This window comes from Anarrhichthys ocellatus, unplaced genomic scaffold, assembly GCF_004355925.1.
Source record: "Anarrhichthys ocellatus isolate YVR2014 unplaced genomic scaffold, GSC_Weel_1.0 scaffold6, whole genome shotgun sequence".
Taxonomy (NCBI): domain Eukaryota; kingdom Metazoa; phylum Chordata; class Actinopteri; order Perciformes; family Anarhichadidae; genus Anarrhichthys; species Anarrhichthys ocellatus.
The window spans coordinates 15,461,599-15,475,194 of NW_022280036.1; the positions used below are offsets into that span (position 1 = coordinate 15,461,599).

Below are 13,596 nucleotides of genomic sequence, written 5' to 3' on the forward strand. Positions count from 1 at the left end.
ATATATATATATATATATATATATATATATATATATATATATTTGCACATCTCATTCTAGTTTAAAAGTAAACTATACAGAATATACATTTTTGTTCATGTTGTCACTTCCAGCTGGAGAACGGACAGCCGTGGATGAATCCCGAGGCTCCCGCGACGAAGAACTGCGACAACTTTGGAACAGAGCGCGACGTGGCCAACTGTCCGTTCTTCCTGAAGACCGGGGCGTGTCGATTCGGAGACAGGTACTATTTCGTTCTCTTCTGACGTGACTCGCTACGTTAACTTCACAAACACATTATTTCAGTGGCGATTTGAATGGATGCACAGGCGCATTGACGAAGTCTTTCCTCATATTTCTGTATATTCTCCCCTCTTCTCTGTCTTTTTGATTCCAGATGCTCCCGGAAGCACGTTTATCCCGCAGCCAGCCCGACCCTGATGATCCGTGGTATGTTTACAACGTTTGGCTTGGAGCAGTCACGCCGCGATGATTACGACATCGACGCTTGTCTGGAACACAGCGAGGAGGAGCTGCAGGAGACTTTCCTCGAGTTCTACCATGACGTCCTGCCGGAGTTAAAGAGCGTCGGCAAGGTGGTGCAGTTCAAGGTAAGATGACGTTAGGACAGTCGGTGTGTTAAGCATGCACTCAAGTACCCAAATTACAGTCAGCTTTCTGAAGTAATCCATCTTGTTAAACTAATATACTTCAATAAGTAAGACATTAGAGATTTCACAATGCGGTCAGTGTAGAGGAGAAGTCTGGTCCACCACTTATTTAAAGTGCTTAATCTGTTCAATAAAGTCAATATGAAGTAATATTTGTTTTTCTTTTACCAGGAAATGAAATAGTATAAATGTGTCAATAGATCTCTTACTGATGCCTGAAAGAATCTACTGTTGCATGATCAAATTATTACCACTAAAAATACACATCTGGTTTCATTGACGTCTTCTTTTAGGTCAGCTGCAATTATGAACCTCACCTGAGAGGAAATGTTTACATTCAGTTTGACACGTAAGTTTTCGCACAACTGCTCCACGACCTTTTCCCAAATATAAGAAACTGTACGGTGTTTGAAAACTCTGCGTTGTGTTCCTCTTGTCCGTCTGTCCAGAGAGGAGCAGTGTACAGAGGCCATCATCAAGTTCAACGGGAGGTGGTACGCAGGCCGGCAGCTTCATTGTGAGATGTGTCCTGTTACCCGGTGGAAGAATGCTATCTGTGGTGAGTTATTCTTACCGATGCGAGAGCGGCACTTTCACTTGCACAGCAGAGATACAAGATTCAGTCCGTCTTCTATCTCGTTTGTGTCTTCCCCAGGATTGTTCGACAGACAGAAGTGCCCCAAAGGGAAGCACTGCAACTTCCTGCACGTGTTCCGGAACCCTGGCAATGAATTCTGGGAGGCCGACAGGGACCTGCACCTGTCGCCAGACCGCAGCGTCAGGGGGAGTCGCAGAGACGGGTGGCATTCGGAGCGATACGGAGACCGATCGTGGAGGCAGCGTCAGTGCAGCAGGAGCCCGCCGAGGTCCGAGAGATCCCACAGCAGACGGGACGACGACAGGCGGAGGAGCAGAGAGAGGAGGGCCTCCCAGCGGTCATCCAGACACAGTGACAGGACCAACGATTGGTGTCTGAGCAGGAGCAGAGACAGGTCGAGGAGCCGGAGTAGAGACAGGGAGCAAGACAGGCCCAGAAACAGGAGTAGAGATAAAGACAGGGAGCACAAGTATAGGAATAGAAGTGAAGAGAGAGACGGCAGAGACAAAGATACAGACACGAGAGACAGGTCGAGAAGCACAAGCAGAGAAAGGAAGAAAGAAAGTAGAGAAAGGAGACCCAAGAAACCAGAGAAAATAGAGAAACCCCTTAATGAGGATACCAACACACGCCGGCGCCACAAACAATCCAAAAAGAGCAAGAAGAAGAGCAAGAAGAAGCACAAGAAGAAAAGCCATTCGCCTGAAGGGACGGCCTCATCTGGAGAGTCCGAAAAGGAGAAAGAGTCGGAGGAAGAGGCGTTGGCAAATCTCACTGCAACGAGTCCCGGTCAGGAGATAAAGGAAACGGAGCTAATTCAGAAAAACAATGACTTGGATGAGAGTCCGTGTGCTGACAGTGAGAAGTTTAGTCCCGAGGTGGAAAGTGAACAGTCTTAAACAGAAACACCCGGTGAGCCTGCTGGAAAAGGTGACACGAGTCGGTCTGAGTGGCTCCTACATTTCAAAAAGCTGTGAATTTGCTCTGGCTTTTCTCTTTTTAACTTTAACTGTGTGAGTGTTTGGAGCCTTGATGCAGTGAGATAGCACCCGTCAGTGTGTACATATGTGAATATTTAGCTTTTGGAAAACGTTGCTTTAATAATTAAACGTGATCACTGGAGCTGCTGCACTACTTGGTTATTGTTGCTGAGTAAAAGCTATATAAAAACAAAAGAGCAACAAATGGGGTTTCTTTTTTTTTTTGGATACATTTATTGTTAATAACTTTCAAATATAAGGAAAAAAAAGTTGGCAAATGTGTTGGCAGTGGTTAATACAAAAAGTGATCTCTTTTGCACAAATTAAAGATGAACCATAATTACTTATGAATGTTCAACAAAAACACTTTGTGGTTTTAAGAATGCAGATAAAAAGTTTGGATGAGCTTCTGTTCATCACTTGTTGGGCTCGTTTTCCTGCTGACAAGTGAACGAACCGACAGTGATGAATATTAATGACCTACCCTGATATGTGCAGTTCATATTCTTTCGTTCCGACTCCATAAAGAAACTGGAGATGGACCTGTCTCCTAACGGATAGGAATAATTACATAATACTGGTATATTGTGGCCGAGTAATCCCCACATGTTTTGTCAAACACCCTGCAGTTCTAAATCCCTTTTTCTGCCATGTTAGCTTTCCATAGACACCATAGAGCCGGTAAAACACAGTGTTCTTTGGTCATGTGTTAGGCTTAAAGACTTAAGTATCACAATACATAAAATAGTTTATTTTGTTTTGATCACTACCTATTCCTGACTTAACACTAAGCGGGTTTATTTTTTTCCCAGGAAAATAAGTCAATTGACAGAAAAGTTTACGACACGATGACAATTTCAACAAACATGACACCAGTGACAAACAGCTCACGGTTACCCAAAGGTAAACATTTTAGTTTAGAAAAAGAAATGGTTAATTTCTGGAGAGGAATCACCAAAACCTACAGATCATGTACGCCGATACTGATCATGGGTAATTGTTTCATTTCACTTCGGTGGTGGGTTGAGTTGACCCGTGTCACTATGTGATATTGTGATAGTGATTGTAAACGTGTCAGTGAAGCTGGTGCTTCTCATGTATTACCGTTACACGAGTCACGACTGACAAAAAATAAATATACGACCGTTTGAAACAAAACAAAAACGGGTCATTTAGTAACACTTGCTGCTGTTCTGAAGGTATTTCTAGAGTCCTCAAAGACTCTCTTAAGCGTCTGGATAAAAAAAATATTCCATTCACCACATGATAAATACAAAACTCATTTCCCAAACTGTGCCTCTCCCCTAATCCAAAACAGTCCGAAATGACATATGCTCTTGCTCATATTGTCAATGAACCAAACTTAAACCTTTTATTAGTTATCCTGTTAACTACTGATGGTTCTTTGCCAGATTTATATTTAATGAAATAATGCTTTAATATTTTGCTCTTGAGAAACAAGGTAAAAACCTGTTTTTTATGTGTGCAGAGGACAGAATCAGTTTCGAATGATGATTCGGACGCTTAGCTCCAAGACTCAAATGTGAAGGTTATACATACAGAAGAAGCACCTTTAAAAAGTCCTCGTAAGCCAAACAGCACATGCAAGCCTGCAATCGGCGGTGATGGATCTCTTAATATGATGCTGCAGTTTTCATGTCGTCGCTACATTGTACTGTGTGGAGTTTTAAGAAGTGACGTTATGCTAACAGTACTGCAGAATACAGCGAGGGAGATTGTACATAGGAGACACATTCAAACCACAGTTGGCACCAAATTAAAAAGGGCATTACTGGATAGTACAGAACAGAGCAATACAGCACATAGGTGGGGATTATATACACACACAACACTGACACGGGGGGACAACAGGAGAAGACGGGATGGAGACGTGGAGGGGTTGCCAGATCTGCAGCCGGGAGGAGGAACAGCACGGTGACTTATGTCAGCCCAATTTCTTCTAAAACGCTCCGTGGTGCCTCGGCCTCCTGCAGACGAAGAACAGAAAGAGAAATGTTCTTTGCTGTTGTACATTTTGTAGTGCACCTACAAAGTCAAAATTCAAAGCACACGAGTCCTAATGTGTGACGGGAACAGGGAGCCCTTTTCCAGTGAGCCGTGCAGTTATAACAACAGTACTACATGCCTTACTATAAATAAATCATTCATTCTGCCGACTGCAAATAACTACAGCAAGACAGAAACGCAAACATGCAGGACTGCACTTGCTTTAGCTCACGGACTCAAGGGAGAGAGAGGGGTATTAATCAAGCGCTGCAGGCTCAGAATAAACGGGTGGCGTCAGGTGTAGAGGGCAGCGGGGTGAAAGAAGCAATCCAACATTTACGATCTGCCCTTCTGTGTTCCACGTTAGGATCCCTGAGAGAAGTTAATTCTTCATTTACACCAAGTTAGAGGTGCAACGGTTACTTGATCGACAGAAAATGTATCGGCAGCAATTTTGACAAACGTGTTCAAATAATCTTTGAAGCTAAAATGTCATAAATTTGTCAAGATTTAAATGACAGTAAAGTGAATACTTATTTGGGGTTTGGAGTGTTGGACGACCAAAAACAAGTAATTTGAAGACATCACCCTGGGCTCTGGAAGCTTGTGATGGCTATTTTTCCTCAATTGTGAGACATTTAACAGACCAAAGGCAGCAGGTTGATTGACAGATACTGGTCTCCTGAGACCAGGTTGGTCTGTCTAGTGGGTTCAACCATATGCTGATGAAGAAGTGTGCGTACCTCCTGCAGCAGGTCGGCCTGCTCGATGGCCTTCAGCACGTTCTTCTTGGACGTCTCCTGGGCCTCTCCGCCCAGCAGGAACTCATCCAGGATGAAGTAGGCCTTCTCAAAGTTGAAGATGATATCCAACTCGCACACCTGTGAAGGCCACAAACAGCAGCGGATCAGAGGAGATCCTCACCCGATTCTCGCAGCACTATCAATCAGCACGGTACATGTGGTGTTTGAGAGACTCACGCTGCCAAAATATTTGTCCAGCAGCTCCACGTATCGATGGATGATCTCCAGGGTGATCAGCTCATTATCCTGATCCTCGACCGCACAGCAGAAATACAGGCTCGCGTATCTACAGCATAAAGCGAGGAGATGAAAGATTACCGCGGCGGTGATGTGGACAGATATTAGTGCTTCAGCTCTTCAGAAATGCAACATATCAGTGTGTTTAATTTAGTTAGTGGTAATTTAGCTGTGATCACTGTCCAGAATATATGTATGTATATGTGTATGGTCTTTAAAGAGGAAAATATTTCTGCATTCAGGTGTTTGGTGCTGTTCTGTATCACAGAAAGTCACATTAGATAAAAAAAATAAATAAAAAAATGCTTTTCCATATTGTTTATTTTCCATGTAAGACACCTGTAAATCCCAAATATAAATGCAAAACAGCTTTAAAATCCCTTATATTTACTTTGAATGACAAGTGTATCTTAAAGGTTTTATGGCTATGTCATTGTGTAATTGGCATAAATAAACCAATAAAACCATCAGTTTTTAAACAAGTCTGCCACTCATACCATCACATCAATTAGACTTAAAATAAATAAGTTTGCTTGTTTGTCTTTGTTGATGAGTCTTTTGATTATCATATTGGACACATGGCGATGTATTGTATTTTCATGACTCAGCGGTCATACGTCCAGGACTAATCAGGCACTCCTCCTGTGTTTGAATCAGTCCTCAATTGTTTGGCAGTCGTTATTAGAGAGGGGGTGTTGCTGGCTTTCATCACACACCAGAAGGTGAGATCTAAATGCCACAAATCTCAGTGCAAAATAATCACTGAAACATTGGTTTTCACAAACACCCCCAACAAGCCACCGCAGATGGCCAACAACGAACACGTCCTATTGCTAAGATCATCCTTAAGACATGCCTGGCATAAGACATTTTACGTTAAAAGTTTAACAAAATAATGAAGGACCTTAAGGCCCACTTGCTACCTTTCAACGATATCTCACAGTCATCATCAATCAACAGAGGAACCCCATCTGTGCAGTACCTCCCCCAGATACCACCACCTGTTATCATGTCGCTGAAGATCTATCCATAAGTCACATTCATATTATAACAACTAAACCATCTCCACAAATACTTCGCAAACTCCATCTGCTGATGAAGACCATGAGATGCAGATGAAAGCTCTGGAAGACGGTAGTAAGTAGACCTGGAGTTGAAATTAATATTTCCATAGTCAGGAATGAACTTTAACACCCAGCATGTTAAAGGTAGCTGCAATATCTCATGATAAGCAACTCTTAACTGCCGTTAAGAAGGGAGTTTCATAGTAAAGTCACAGATGAGAGGAGTAGCAACCCTGAAAAAAACCCAGAGAGACCCAAGCTTGTGTTGACAGCCTCATTCAGATGATCTCTGCTTGCCCACGTGTTTACTGCATGTACTTCCAGGCAGAATGTAAACTTCTCTTACTCACTTACCTCTTGTACACAATCTTGAGGTCCCTCCACTCCAAGAAGCTGCACATCTTGGGCTTCCTGGCCAGTATGGTCTGGACCAGGTCTCTGGAGATCTTCTTCCTCTCCTTGTCAGACAGGGGCACGTACCATTTCTGTAAGCGCAGCTTTCCCTGCCGGCTGAACAACAGCATGAACTGCATCTGAGAGAGGAAGTTCAATTTAAAGTTATCCGTGGTCGAGATGAGATAAAGACACATTGTTTGTAGAGAAGGAAGGAGAAGATAAAGCCATAGAGGTAGAGGGACGGTGGTACGTAATCAGCCATCGTGACACGTATGGTGTGTTTTTATATTATAAGAAAGTTAATCCAGCACATCTAAGTTAACAGAAGAATGAACAAGTAACGGCCCAACAGGAAATACAAGCATTAGTGGATGATACGAACTAGTCGCCTGGTCAAATGTATTTTATATTTGCTCAATTTTACGTCCAGGAGGCTTTGGCACAAAATTCCATTAGCTTGTGTTGTCTATCCTAACCGTGCTAAACGGCCACATATCAACATCATTAACACGTTACGCGTACTGTGTGCCCCCTCCCGCGACGCCCAGCTAGCGAACACGAGAAATAAACACGACTCTTTACCTTCGACCGGGCCTTCGATTTAGTCACTTGGACGACTGTTAACCTCAGTAAATTCAAGAGCAATACATAACCAAAGAGAGTGCAGTAAACAGATGTTCCGGTGTCTCTGTAGCTTAGCTTCTCCTCCAGACTGACGCTAAACTAGCTAGCGGATGGTCGTTGCTGGTGAGGCAACGATGAAGTCAGCAGCGCTGTGATTGGCCGAAAAAGCCACAGCTCTGGGATTTGATTGGCTTAAAGATTCCGTTATTCTATCCGATATTCCTCCACACAGCTTTGCCTTCCTGTGGCGGGAAGTCATTTTCACTTCTCTTCGGTAATAATTACCTGAAAATGTTTTGAGTGAATCGGAATTTAATGCTAGTGTTGAACTCTACTGCATTTATTGAACTGCTGGATAGTTTGCATGTAAATAAAAAAAATGTAAACCATAAGATATGATGCATTGCTGTACAATTAATAAAGAGACAGCGAGAGTAACTGCTGATAGTGGCTGCCGAGCTGAGCCGAGCCGCATCTCCTGAGAACACCCATTGTTGTTACGACAGGTCAGCTGCCGTAAATTAGTTTTATGATTTTAGTTGAGTTGCCTGAGCCCCCGTTCTCTGTATACATCCTTAGAGTAACCACGTTGTACTTTTTTGTTTCTCATTCATTTTATTTAAGTATGATTTTGCTGGTTTTAAAACAAAAAGGAACAAAATACACTCATTCCAAATTATTTATTACTTTTATAGACATTTACAACAATCGGTTAAAATAATGAAAATAAATCATCCGTTTTATTATAATTAAAAAATAGATGAATACGTTCAGAAAAAAAGTCCAATCCAAAAATAAAAGATTCCTCTGCTTATATGTAGGTGTCAGTAGGTGCCACGAGCTGCCAGTGCCAATAGTTGTCACGGACTGCCACCACTAGTCAGAGGAGTGGGCCCCCCTGGGCCCCCTCCTCTTCTTTTCACCTTTCTTCCAGTAATTGAAAACACAACTTCCACTTACATTTTATCAAATCACGTTTTTTTTATTGACGTGACTGGGGTGTCATTTTTCTAAATATCTTCTTAATTTCTTGGGTTTCATTCTGTCAGCTGAGCATGTTGTCTTGTTCGTCTCGGACTGCCACTAGGTGTCAGACGATTGCCGCTCAGAGGACTGCCACTGCAGTTGTCAGAGGATTATGTGATGGTGAACAATTCAATATTAGTCAAAATTAAGTTACACATTACAGCAAAAATATATGCTGAATCAATAAACTGCAGTTGTCATGGGTGTGAACACAAGAGGCATAGAACCAGAAGCAGAGACAGCCAGGAAACAGGGTTGACAGAACCTGATTGAGACCGTTATGTGAAACAGAGTTAACAAAAGAGACGAGATACGTTAACTCCAGCCAAACTCTTTCATTTTTCATTTTCATTCATTTTTCTCAAATCAAGCACTTTCTTTTAAGATGCAAGTTTTTCAAAAGTTCTCTTTTGTGTATTTTATTTTTAGATAGAGCACTTATTTTACTTGAAATGAGAGAACATTTATCTATGTATTTCTATGTATTATTTATAATCCATCCAGTTACATTTGAAAACTGTGAATAATAATTGTTAAAATAGAATTGATGTGTACTTTCTTTATTTGATTTGACAGTTGTTGACTCATATTCAAATGCTAATATATTGCATCCCGTGTACTGTATGGTAACTATAGACACACCCAAATCTCACCTGCACCTGAGTTTGGGAATTAGTCAATTGATGGATTTAAGACCTTAGAACAGTTTTGAACTGAATTATTTGGTGGATAATAGTTATTAAGACAAATAATAATAATAAGTCTTTCTATTAATAATTTTTTGTCTGCGTGGCACATTTCACTGCTCCGATTGGAAGAAAAGATTACCCAATTTGCATTTTACTACTATGAATTTTTACGATGTAGGCTACTATACTATAACGTTTTTTATGACTTTTTTATGACAATATACTTTGACTTTATTCAACATGCTGTGACTTATTTATGACTTTATTCGACATGCTAAACTACTTATATAGACGTATTTATGACTGAGAGGATTAGAGCTGTAACAAGTGGTTTCAATAACCACAGATAAAGTCCTGCACACAAATTTCTCTTTTTAGAAGATAAGAATATAATATTGTGGCTTTTTTGGGTGACACGACTTCACACCTGAATGAACTGAATTTAAAGCTGCAGGTCAATTCAGTTCATCTTTCTAAAATTAAGTACTTTATTTTAAGGTTTACCATTTTTAAAAGCTTTCATTTATGTATTTTATTTTTTCATCCAGTCCATATTTTAATTTATTTAAATTCATGTATTTGATTATTAATTATAATTCATCCAGTTCAATTTTAAAACTGTCAATAAATATTGTTGAGATATTATTCAATTGCACTTTCTATATTTGATTTGACAGTCAGTTGTTGACTACATGCAGACGTTAATACAACTGTTCGGCTACTTCAATACATATGGTACTAAATCATTGCGCAAGTTAGACATTATGTCATTAACAACATTAGTGATGTTCCGGACCTTGCGAAATTCTCTCGAAATGGACCTTATGAAAATAAGCTTAACAAAGCTTGTGTCAGTTGCAGGGCTTTGTATTGTATTTGATTAGAGACACAGGTGTCAGGATATTGTGTTTGATCTCTATAACAAGCCTGCCAAAAATACCCAACCTGGCACCCCCGAGAGGCCACAAATAAATGGCCTAAAAAAACCCGTCTGTGTCCAAGGTGCTGAGCGTTATTATGACGATTATTACTGGCTATCGTCCTTCACAGTATATGAAATATTGCTGGAAATTTCTCACACCGGCCATCTGCGCTGTAAGTAAATATGTTCAAAGTTCAAAAGATGTTTCATATACAGATATACATTCATACTGGTTGTTGATTTTCTTGATTGTGTTATTTCTCTGCACAGTGCACACTGGTCCTCTTTCTGATCAAGTTCACACCACTCAAGTACAACACCTACCAGTACCCCTGGTGGGGTTATGCTCTCGGGATATTATTTGCTTTCTCCTCAACTGCCCTTATTCCTCTGTGGGTGACTTACATTTTGACTGCAACACCTGGCACTCTGAGACAGGTAATGTAATTCTGAGTTTCCTTCAGAGTTTTCTTGGGAAATATTTGTCTTCCTCATCTACTAAGCCATTATATGTTTACACTGCCCTAGCAGCAGAAGCACAGCTGTATCAGAGAACGTTAACGTTTCCCTCCCTCCTCTCAGAGGCTGAAAGCGTTGTGTTCTCCAGCAAACCCAATCGGTCCGTCACCAGACAAGAGTCACAGGCATCAAACACCTGAGGCCCACACAGAGCTGTGCTTCAGAGGTGAATGAAAGGCATATATGTAAACAATTGGAATCAAAATAAAACTCAACAAGTCAAAAAATAGTATAAACTCCAATTAAACATATAAAAACAACATACGAATTTACCTACAAATCAATAAGTAAATATGGTACCATGCTGACTTATGGAAAGTGACATTGGGATTGGGCCAAAGACTCTGAAGAGAGAACCAATTAGAGCTGATCAACTGGCAACCCAGCCAATAAATGTTGAGATTATTCAGTCTGGACTAAAGTGATGGACCGACGCACCAACATTGCCATTCCTATAAGCACTAGATTTGACAGAAAGACCACCAACCATCAACGACTGATGTATCTATGATATGACCACCACCTGTGGATCGTCTGTATAATCCCCCAGTGGTTGGCTGCCTGTAGACATAACACATTATTAAGGCGTTTTATCTACAGTCTGGCAGTCTCTCACATCTCAAACCCAGATAACTGCAAGGGATGGGACGGCAGACGTCCTGCTGTATTAAAGCAGGAGATGTGATAGAGATGAAGAAGAGGGAATTGTGCTCACTGCCATGAGAGAAACCTCCTCATGTGTCAACTGTGACTATACTTGGTTATCAGTTATGACCATGTTGACAACACACTTCCAGAGAAATGTATGGTTGCAGAAAAAAAGGAAGAAAGAAAAAAATATACAGACATGTATTTGAAATGCTTTCCCACATTTGGAGTTAATTTATCTATAACCATAATACTTCAAGCTTTTCTATACTCTTTACTCACACTTCCGTAGAAGGGTTTAGACCCCTAATCGAATATAATCAAATCACATCACTGCTGATTTCATTTTCCATAGTGCTGGCATAAAATATTGTAAGGCCTTTAAGGCCCCTGATCTTTGTGCTGCTTTGAGTCCCTCCTTGTTACTCTCTATGCAGCCAAACAGCAGGGCTTCTTTCCAGCTCCCACCTGTTTCTTTTCCCCCCGATTGACAAGACAAACCCACTCTGGCCACTCACCTAGTGTGCCCTTTAGTCAGAGAATGACAAAGCTATGTGAAGCGGCGGTGAAACCTGCCCTCTTTTCTGCTTTGAAATATGTACAGTATATTGATTATGGGCAGCACAGAGAAAGTATTTTTTCTGTAAGGAGTCATCCATTCATCACTAAGTATTTTTGTGCAGCTGCAGTCACATCCATTGCTACATAAGGCAAATCTTGCATGTTTAAAAAGAGCAATAGCCACTTGTGAGGCTGTAATGTAGAAACAATATTGATCTTCATCTTATGCACAAGGACACACCAGGTCATGATATGAATATACATCATTTAACTTTCCATGCATTATCTTTCATTTTACTATTTAATGTGAAAAATAAATGCCATTGAAGCGTCTTTAATGGAAAAAACAAAAAAAACAGAACATGACAATTTCATTTTTGGAACTCTGCTGCTTCCTAGTGGACTGATGAGGCAAAAACTCCTAAAGTGCAGCATACAAATGCTAACAGTAGAACCGTAGCTACACCATGCAAAACATAACGGGTCACTGCATCTGAGTGCTTTTTTTTGTTTCTTGTTGTAGACGGAAGTTGACATTGGGGAAATTGAGATTTCTAATTGTAGATTGTTATCCATTTTATAACATTTTCCAATTCAACCTCCATTGAGCCCCATTAAAGGGTACTTTTTCTTTATTTAGTTTTGCACTCATTGGGTGATGGGTGATGAGTGAGATCAAAAAAATAAATTGCCTAAATTGAAGCAACAGAGGCCAATATGTCCTGACTTCCTGTGGTTAAAGGGCTATGTCCTTTCTAAAAAAAATATACCCACAAAAAACATGATTCTTTATCTGACATTACCAAGTGTACAGCTAATTAGCAACAAACATATGCTACAAAAGTAAATTCAAACATAGATATGAAAACAACTTAAACCCTTTTTGAGATCTCTTCTTGATTTATCGAATCGTCATTTTGTTACACTGTACTACACAAAATACATTTTTGAGTTATCTCTACTTCTAGCCATGGTTGTCCATAGAGGTGCAGGACTTATTGCAGTGAATATCAAGGCCACAGCGAGAAAAATGTGACAGGAGTGAAACACGGCCCGAAGCTGCTTGGGGTTCAGAGTGTGCCAATGCGTCAATACGACCCACATAAGGAAACGAGACCTGCAGCGGGTATATTGGCTATTGCTATACAGCAATTCTTAATGTCTGTCATCGGGTCAGATTCCCAAAATCAGACACAACTATTTACAGGATGCAGGTTCACCAGAAACTGCCTTAGCACGGACTCCAGCTTCTGCTGGATTCTTCTCGGTGAAGAAGAGGTTTGATTTAACAAGACGGGCAAGATCTCTTCTCACTAGCATGCAAGTTGATTTGAATATATTGATTGTGAGGCAGAGCTCATTTATCTTCTCATCTGACTCTCGCCCACCTCTCCACCTCTCTCTGCCAGTCAGTTAGTCAGTGTTGCAGACAGCACACACATCCTCAGCGCTGAGATGCAGATTGATACGGGGGTTCGGGCAACATAAGTGGGTGTAACTGGCAGGATCTGATTTCAATGCCAAACACACCACTCAGGGCTGTAGCAGACACGCTCCATTTCTGCTGCTGTTTCAGTCAAGCAAGAAGAATTTTTTGCTTCATGTGAAGCAATGATATGTCTGTATTTCATATTCCCACCGTAGAAGAAAAGGGGAGATGTTCCAGCATAATGCAAAACACACTTTTTTACACATTCACATATACCGTTTATAACAGTGATTGTAAAATGACACAGAGGGAAATGTCTATAGTTTCCAGGATAACTTTATTCTTTGAAACTACAGTATTGAATTAATAATACATACACACACACACACACACACACACACACACACACACACACACACACA

General features: G+C 40.8%; 2 protein-coding genes across 2 annotated transcripts in view; one reads left to right on the top strand and one right to left on the bottom strand.

Moving 5' to 3' along the window:
* The window catches only part of zrsr2 (zinc finger (CCCH type), RNA-binding motif and serine/arginine rich 2), a 4,793-nt gene extending 2,349 nt beyond the window's left edge, over nucleotides 1-2,444 (top strand). Inside the window, 5 exon segments of the mRNA XM_031846284.1 lie at nucleotides 114-244; nucleotides 398-611; nucleotides 965-1,020; nucleotides 1,121-1,230; nucleotides 1,327-2,444. Coding sequence (XP_031702144.1) covers nucleotides 114-244; nucleotides 398-611; nucleotides 965-1,020; nucleotides 1,121-1,230; nucleotides 1,327-2,246 — 1,431 coding nt within the window. The 3' untranslated portion in view covers nucleotides 2,247-2,444.
* Nucleotides 2,445-2,463: 19 nt separating this feature from the next.
* Nucleotides 2,464-7,519, bottom strand: LOC116382873 (AP-1 complex subunit sigma-2). Its single transcript, XM_031846283.1, has 5 exons — nucleotides 7,339-7,519; nucleotides 6,715-6,893; nucleotides 5,237-5,345; nucleotides 5,000-5,137; nucleotides 2,464-4,237 (listed from the first exon to the last, which is right to left on the bottom strand). Exons 2-5 carry the CDS (start codon nucleotides 6,891-6,893, stop codon nucleotides 4,190-4,192), a joined length of 474 nt encoding a protein of 157 aa, XP_031702143.1. The 5' UTR covers nucleotides 7,339-7,519; the 3' UTR covers nucleotides 2,464-4,189.
* Between the last annotated feature and the right edge of the window lie 6,077 nt (nucleotides 7,520-13,596).

What these genes read in the sequence shown, in the direction of transcription:
- LOC116382873 (XM_031846283.1), bottom strand. Translation starts at nt 6,893, where the DNA reads ATGCAGTTCATGCTGTTGTTCAGCCGGCAGGGAAAGCTGCGCTTACAG. An exon ending in CTCAAGATTGTGTACAAGAG is followed by an intron (nt 5,346 to 6,714) that starts GTAAGTGAGTAA and finishes TTTATGCTGTAG; the next exon opens with ATACGCGAGCCTGTATTTCT. An exon ending in TGGACAAATATTTTGGCAGC is followed by an intron (nt 5,138 to 5,236) that starts GTGAGTCTCTCA and finishes TGGCCTTCACAG; the next exon opens with GTGTGCGAGTTGGATATCAT.